Genomic DNA, 8,272 nt, shown 5'->3' with positions numbered 1-8,272 from the left:
AAAAACTAAACTCATTAGGGCTTGGAAAAGAAAGGTCCTCGACTCGGACGACTTGGGATAATAAAAGTAATGGAAGAGCTGAGGAGTGAGTGGAATGCCGTGCAGGCAAAAAAGGACAACCACCCCGCACAGCAGCCGAAAGGAGTTCGACACTAGCTGATGGAGGGAGACTCAGAAATATTTACATACGGAAGAAAAGAAGGGGTGGATGGGAAACCACAGACCAACGGTAAAATGTTTCTGATAAAAGGTGATACAGCCGAGCGACGGAGAATCCAACCGATCAGAAGGAAAAGGAAGGATGAGTTCATACTCGAGAGGAAGCTCAAAAGCGGTCTTCAGACTCTCAGTATTACCGACGTCAAACCAGGACTCGATAGAAGTGTACCATAGTCCCGGGATACCGGTGGAAGGTTACGATGAACTTACCATTACAAAACAAAGGTGAAGATTTGAAGAAAATTTCAAATATTCAAATCTTAACCCCAAAAGGAGGAAGATTTGAAGCTTCCTCCGTCGACTATTCTCATTGGATCACAAGCTCCACAAGTTTTATAAGCGTTTTAATAAATTTATAAAATTTCATATACACATCAATAATACAAATAAATCTAACTTTTTTTTAATTAATCAAAATAACTTAATTAAATACCATAAATGGAGCAAAATTGCACTATCCCTCTATTTGCCTTCTATGTATTTTTAAAATTGCAAATAATGATAAGTAAATTTAGCAATTTATTATATTAATAAATTTAATAATTCATGAATTAGCGTAGATTTAAAGGTTGATAAGAGTGGTTGTTAATGTTAGGTAGGCGCCCGCACCGTCCAGCTTCCTGCGCACGCCACCGCCGCCACCACCACCACCTGTACATCGGTAAACTTATAAAACTACCGGTGGGCTGACTCTGTGCGCTGAGAGCATGTGCCACGTCGGAACCTCCACGTGGCTCTCACCGAGGCCCACCTGTCGCCCCCAGACCCGGAAACAGTGACATCATCTAACTTGGTTCGGGAGATTCCTGTCTCGAGTGCCATATCCGAACTCCGCCGCTTCCCATAAATCCGGTGGACCCCGCACTTCCGTAGCCAATCCTCTTGCTGACACCAGGAACTACACCTTGGCCGTCAGGTCGGCCCAAAGTCACACGCCCTCCTTGCAAACGCTACCCTATAAGTACTACCTTGTGGATTACCAGCTCAACTGTGGGGCCCAAAGATCCGTCAGAGGTATTCTCGGGGTGGCTCTGTGGAAGTGTCACAAATCGCAATAAAAAGTGGAGAATGTTACGAGATTATTGTTCCTGCCCTTTTCTTTCTTCCTTCCGCCTCGTTTTCCTTTCCCTTCCTGGAGAAAACGGCCTGCCGCCGAGGGGCTCCTTTAGAACCAGAGATCTTCGAGGAGCCTCTGCAGCTGCGACTATAGCTAGCAGAAGTTAAGGTTCTAGCTCCGACAGCGGGAAAAGGCTAGAGGAGGAGGAGGAGGAGGAGGAGGAGACTTGGGAAGAAGGAAAAGGGGAGCATGGAGAAGTACGAGGTGGTGCGCGACATCGGATCGGGGAACTTTGGAGTGGCCAAGCTGATGCGGAACAAGGAGACTAGAGAGCTCGTCGCCATGAAGTACATCGAAAGGGGCCAGCGGGTGAGTCGGCTATGTGGAATCGCCGCCCTTGCTCTCGCGATCCATCTGCTATCGTTCGATTCGATTCGAGAGTGATTTGATTTTTGTTTTTTTGAATTTTTTTTGATGCTGTTGCTGTAGATTGACGAGAACGTGGCGAGGGAGATCATGAATCACCGCTCGCTTCGCCATCCCAACATCATCCGCTTCAAGGAGGTCGGAAGCCCTATTGCTTTGCCATGGTTTTGATTCGTGGGTTGAGTTGAGTTGATCCGTGAGGAATTTGTTTAGGTCGTGCTGACGCCGACGCATCTGGCGATTGTGATGGAGTATGCGGCCGGCGGCGAGCTATTTGAGCGAATCTGCGACGCCGGAAGGTTCAGCGAGGACGAGGTTCTCTGAGTCCTTATTCGTCCGTCAATCTCCGCACATGTCTCGAGAGATCGGATCGAATCGAATCTATCCAATCTTGATTTCTGCCTTGATTTCGTTTCGCAGGCTCGGTATTTCTTCCAGCAGCTCATCTCCGGCGTCTGTTACTGTCACGACCGGGTACAATTATCCTCAAACCCCCACTTTTTTGCTGCAATATTAAGATTTAAAGCGAAGTGAATGCGCTAATCAGATGAGAAATCAAAATTTCTCAGCAAATCTGCCACCGGGACTTGAAGCTGGAGAACACTCTGCTCGATGGGAGCCCTGCTCCGCGACTCAAGATCTGCGATTTCGGCTATTCCAAGGTCATATTTTTCCTATCAGTTCCTAATTCTCCGATAGCAAATTAAATAGCTACATCTAACAGCTTCATTCAATCCATCATCTCAGTCGTCCCTGCTGCACTCGAGGCCCAAGTCGACGGTTGGAACGCCGGCGTACATTGCCCCAGAGGTCCTCTCTCGCCGCGAGTACGACGGCAAGGTGAGTCTTTTTTCTGCCTGCTGCTGGTACCTTATAATCCGACTACTCAACGATTGATTTTGCGACAAAACATTAAGTTGTAAACGCGTAAGAACGAATGCGGCTGCGTCTCGTGACCGTCGTCGTCCTCCTGTGTGCTCTCCGACGCGGCGGACCCACCTTGAGATTCCTTTACTGTCGGGATCACGCGCGGCGCGTCCTTAGTGCGGTGGTTGGATGTCCGCCGTCGCCGTTGGATCGAATCCATAAGTAGGGTTTGCTTAGGATGGGTATGGATATAGTTATGGGTATGTCGGCCATCAAATATTTAGGCGGACGGGCCACAAGCCACGTTGGCCGTTGGGTGGGGTTTGGGTTTGGGGCTAGGGAGGACCATTGTCCCACCACACCAGAGTTCTTAAAATATCATAGGAGTGCCTGGTTCTGGATCAGTCGATCCTGGTCGGGTCGGAATGATCAAATTTAATTAATTAAAATCCTAAAATTTTAATTAGGAATTAATGTTTAGTATTACTTTGTAAACAATATGTTTGTTTATCATACCACCCTACGGCCTAGCTAAGTTGGTATAAAAGTGATAGACTTGCATGGGCAAGGGTTAGAGTCGCGACTGTAGCAAATAACCCTTACCTCCCTTCATCTCACCATGGGACCGGTGATAAGGGGCGTTTGGCGTGAGCATTATTACATTTTTGCATCAATGTTTGTTTATCATACTGAGTTGTCTTTTTGAAGCCTTCATACTTTGTACCATTAAGTACTTTCAATCTTGACTTACTCTATTATCTGCTTGAGGATGCCTTTTCAGAAGTACTAGGTTTTCCTACATTATCTTCTTCAATGAGTGTAACATTTGCATACTTAGGATAGTCTTTCTGATGTTCTTGGATGTTTCTGGGGTTGCTCTTCTTGTTCATGGATTTCTTCTAGTTGGTTTGGCTTTGCTTCTTCTTCTTCATTATTGATATATCCCTCTTTGCCATGGAGAGCCTTATCAAGTGATTTGTTACTAACTTGTTCTTTGTTTGATTCCACTTCCTGAGTGATTTCTTTAATTGGTTTATCTTGTCTAAGTTTCTCTTGTAATTTCTCCTCTATTTCCTTCGGGTCTAGTAAGGTTGTTGTTTGAGGAGACCAACACGATGAAGCTGCATCAAATATCACATTTCAAGAGATATAACATCTTCCTTGTGTTGGGTCACAACACTACCGTCATTTCTTTGATTATCGTAGCCCATAAAAATGCATCTTATTGCTTTCTTATCAAATTTGATATGTAAATGATTAAGTACAAAAACATAACATATGCAATCAAATACTCCAAAATGGCTCACAGCAGATTTAATTTTCTATACTTTCTTGAATAGTAAAAAAATCCTAATGTTGCTTGTGACTGCCTATTAGTTACGTGAGTAGTTGTCTTCATGCATTTTGCTCAAAATTGAATCGAGGTGGAATTTTTTTAGCATGTAGTATGCTCATCCATGTCTTCGCAAGGTGAATGTTCTTTCTTTCTACTACATTTTGTTGTGGAGTGTTAAGATATGCGAATTGTGAGCCGCCGCCTTGTCTTACAGTCTTGTAGATACTTCGTGAACTCATATTAAGTATGTTCACTTCCATTGTTGATGCTCTAAAGGTGATATCGCTCATCCCAAACGGTCAGTTTCGTCTATCCGACGGCAAGACACAAGCAGGTAAATTACGGGGGAAATTTTGCCTTAGCACAGCGGCCTTTTGCATGGGGGAGGTTAGACACCCAACAAGGTATTTTGCACCCGTTGGAAATTGATCCCAAGACCTATTGGAGTAAACATCCATGTAGGAGGTACCAACTACGCCAACCTGTGGAGGCTTCCATTATTAATACATAGACATATATGTTATATCTATATGTACCTTAAGAAGTCATCAATGAAAGTAATCATATACCGGAAACCACTAATGGATGGTGGCTTTGCAGATCCAAACAATCTAAGTGAACCAACTAAAGAGGTTTCTTTGCTCCATTCTCAAAGTCTTCAAATGACAACTGGTGTGCTTTCCTATACTAACATCCAATAAAGATTGTATCATCTCAAACATCAAGTTGAGGAAAACTTTTGAGCATTGATTTTTTCATCAATACTATTAGCTTCTGAAAGCTCATATGCCCTAGGCATGCATCCCATAAATCAATTGTCTCTTTTAGATTTGTCTACATAAGTTGTAAGATGACATGCTGGCCGGTGGCAGGGCGGGCCAATCCACTAAAAACCCATCATTTGGCAAGTTGGGGCGGGTCGACCTGCTATCTGGTGGGTTTGGAAATCCCCTACCTAGTCCAACACAAGGTGGGTTGTGGGCTTAGCGAGTTAGCCCATGAGCCTACCAAAATATAAAAAAAAAATATATAAAAAGGTTGGAATTTTTAAGTTTGGGTTGCGGGTTAGGTGAGTCAGCCCACGGGCCCATTGAGTTTCCCACTTTAATTTTAAATTTTAGATTTTTTTTTTTTGCTTTTTCTCGACTTGACCCGCAACCCGCATGGGTTGATCCACCTCAACCCACCTTTAAATGGATTGATAAAACTTCAACTCAATCTCCTTAAATTATTTTGTGGGACAATCCAACCCAATTAACCCAATCCAAATTGACAGCTCTACTACCTTTTGTCCCTCCATGAGTGGTGTGCTTGTCAGCGCTAAATTTTGATAAACTTTCACATCCTTTGGCCCAAACACAGCATAGTTTCTTGTAGATGTTATTTGTGATATCAAGTTCTTCATTCTAGGTACATGAAACACATTCTCTAACTCTACTTGCTTAGAATTAAATTGGGGAACCATTGCCATCTTTTCAACATGAGTTATAGGTAACTTTGAGTTGAGTGCAATGATAACAACTAGCTTCCTTTTGTACTTTGGCATACTTGATCATTTTTCTTTTTCTCCTATCATATGGTTAGAGCATCGAGAGCCATGCTTTTTTTTATCAACAATCCCTAGCAAAGTGATCCTTTTTCTACAATTGTATCACCGACTATTATTGTGAAAATATACCTTTTCTTCTGACAATAATTTTACGTGCTTCCCCTTGTTGCAAACTCCTCCTTTGTTGATATTCATTCTTCTTCAATTATCCTCCTGATGCAGTGATAAAGGGGGCCACGCTTGGCACGGGTCAATTGCCTAGGTGGAGGTCAAAGTTAAGGTGGTCAACGCTAGGATGTCAAAGGGCTCGCCTACGGAGGCTGAACGGAGGTCGACCATAAGGGTCGGTCGAGCAAACAATGTCTGATTGGCAATGGGCTTGGCTGAGTTGACCACCCGACTAGCTCGGAGCAGTATGGTAAGATCGCCAGACGACAGAACTCTCGCTCAGCTGATCAGCGAGATCACTGACCTATCTCGGGATATCCTTTTGGGAGATATTGCCGCCGACACGAGGCATGGTCAACAGGCGGATCGTACGACGATAAATCGGAGGACGTGCCCACGAACAATTGGAGAACGTGTCCATGACCACGTGTCCAGGACTAATTGAGGAACGTGTCTATGACCACGTGCCCAGGACCAATTGGGGAACGTGTCTATGACCACGTGTCCAGGACCAATTGGGGAACGTGTCTGCAACTAATGGGAGAACGTGTCAACGTCTCGAAAAGCGCACACATCACCCACCAGGGCATTATATAAAGGGGGTTCGTACACCAGCAGAAATACGCATTATTCACTGTTTACGCTTGTGCTACTGTTGCTCCGTCTTCTTCTTCGTGCCGGTGACTAACTTGAGCATTGGAAGGCCAACGCTAGATCCTCTTCCCTGGTTCGGCACTGATGTTTCTTGTGCTTGCAGATCAGAGCGTGGTCTATATCCAGTCAACGCAGAAGCCACATTCCCAGTTTTCTGTCTCCATGATTTTTGGATATGATCATATTAGCGTCGTCTGTGGGAACATAGCCTGAATCCGAAACGTGAAAATGGAGGACGATGAACGACTCGCCATGGTTACTTTAACAAAGGAGGAGCTGAATGTGTTGATACAATTCCGAGCGGCAAAAATAGTAGAGCAACAACAGCAACAGGTACTGGTGATCACCATGTACAAGAGCACGCAGCCTCAAGAGTGGGTCATCCAACCGGATATGGAGACCGAGCGGATCATGTATCCGTTCGGGGACAGAGTAAGAAGCCGACCGACACATACGGACACACGCCCCAAGCGTCGATCTCCTTCCATCAAGCACTGTTCCACACTCCAGCAGAGGAGCTAGGCCGAGTGGATCAGGAATGAGGATCCTCCTTGGATGACGCATCCATTCGGGACGCACGTAAAGGGAAAGCACCAAGGAATGATGATTCGTCTGAGCGGATCAATCAATAGTTTTCTTAGGGAATTTTGGACGACCCTCTGTCAAAGCACTACACCCTGTTGACGATTGGTGAGTATAACGGAATGACTAATCCGGACGACCACCTGGCCTAGTTTGATTATGCGGCCACACTTAATCAGTACACCGACGGGGTGAAATGTTGGGTATTCCTCATTACACTTTCCGGGTCAGCGCAGTGCTGGTTCAGACGAATGTCGATTAGCTCGATTCATAACTGCAAAAACTTCCGAGCGACATTCTTACATCACTTCGCCAACCGTCGGCGCTACCAGAAAACGAGCGTTAACCTATTTTCCTTGAAACAAGGGCTCAAGGAGGCACTAAGGGTCTACATCAAGCGCTTCGACTAGGTGACCATGGATTTTCCATCGGTCTCCTTGAAAATATTGGTGAATGCCTTCGTCCAAGGGCTCACCGAAGGAGATTTCTTCCGCTCACTCATTCGGAGGTCGTCGAAGGATTTCGATCACCTTCTCAAGAGGGCCACGGAGTACATAAATATAGAAGAGGCCCAAGCAGCAAGCAAAAAGAGGTGTCGGCCGAGCCCGTAGGAACTCCTGAATGATGACCGCCTAGTAGCCATCGACCACCCAAGGGGCCCCGAGTGGGAGGTGCATAGTAACACCAGGAGCCCAGAATGCAAGCCGTATAGCATGTGGCAGCCAGTCGTCCAAAGGCGGCGAAGGGAAAGGTGTGAACACTAATGTTTTGCTCGTTCCATCAGTTGGCAACGCATAATACGCGCGATTGCTATGATCTGATGCCAATTGCAAGCTGATCGGCGCCCCGAGGATATCGCCGTCGATCACCATCACCCGATCGATATAATAGGCGCCGATCAGCGGAGCGGCGAGATGACGATCGAATGGCATCTGAGCAGCGTCATCATCAGCCTCAAAGGAGAAACAACACAAGTCCCACCAAAGTTTCTGCCGAGCGAACTAGGACCTCAGCATGGGAGAAGGAGAATCGAAACAACGCCGCTCGGGGAGAGGTTGGAATGATCGTCAGTGGGTCGACCGGTGGTGACTCAAATGGAGTGAGGAAGTTGCATGCTTGACGCCTAGAAATACATGCTATTGGAGGTAGCAAGGAAAAAGCCGAGGGGCCTGAGATCAGTTTCGGCCCCCAAGACTTAGAGGGAGTGGAGATTTCTTACGATGATGCCCTGATCATCCGAGCGGTAATAACTAATTATAATATTCACCGAGCCTTTGTTGATACTAGAAGTTTGGTGAATATTATATTCAAGAAGGTGTTCGACCAATTGCAAATTAACCGGAGTGAGTTGTAGCCAATGACGACCCTACTCTACGGGTTTACATACAATGAAGTATTGCCGAACTGCCAGATT

At 45.6% G+C, this 8,272-nt stretch overlaps 1 protein-coding gene across 1 annotated transcript in view; it reads left to right on the top strand.

Annotated features, from left to right (window-relative positions):
* The first annotated feature begins 1,303 nt into the window (after window positions 1-1,303).
* Window positions 1,304-8,272, top strand: part of LOC121984451 (serine/threonine-protein kinase SAPK7-like) — a 22,029-nt gene continuing 15,060 nt past the window's right edge. Inside the window, exons 1-6 of the mRNA XM_042537382.1 lie at window positions 1,304-1,645; window positions 1,766-1,840; window positions 1,916-2,017; window positions 2,123-2,176; window positions 2,272-2,364; window positions 2,450-2,542. Coding sequence (XP_042393316.1) covers window positions 1,526-1,645; window positions 1,766-1,840; window positions 1,916-2,017; window positions 2,123-2,176; window positions 2,272-2,364; window positions 2,450-2,542 — 537 coding nt within the window. The 5' untranslated portion in view covers window positions 1,304-1,525. The remainder of the gene's footprint in view (window positions 1,646-1,765; window positions 1,841-1,915; window positions 2,018-2,122; window positions 2,177-2,271; window positions 2,365-2,449; window positions 2,543-8,272) is intronic.

Source organism: Zingiber officinale, chromosome 5B (assembly GCF_018446385.1).
Source record: "Zingiber officinale cultivar Zhangliang chromosome 5B, Zo_v1.1, whole genome shotgun sequence".
Classification (NCBI taxonomy): Eukaryota; Viridiplantae; Streptophyta; class Magnoliopsida; order Zingiberales; family Zingiberaceae; genus Zingiber; species Zingiber officinale.
The sequence above is the reverse complement of the archived record's forward strand: the minus strand, read 5'-3'. Positions and strand labels throughout refer to the sequence as shown.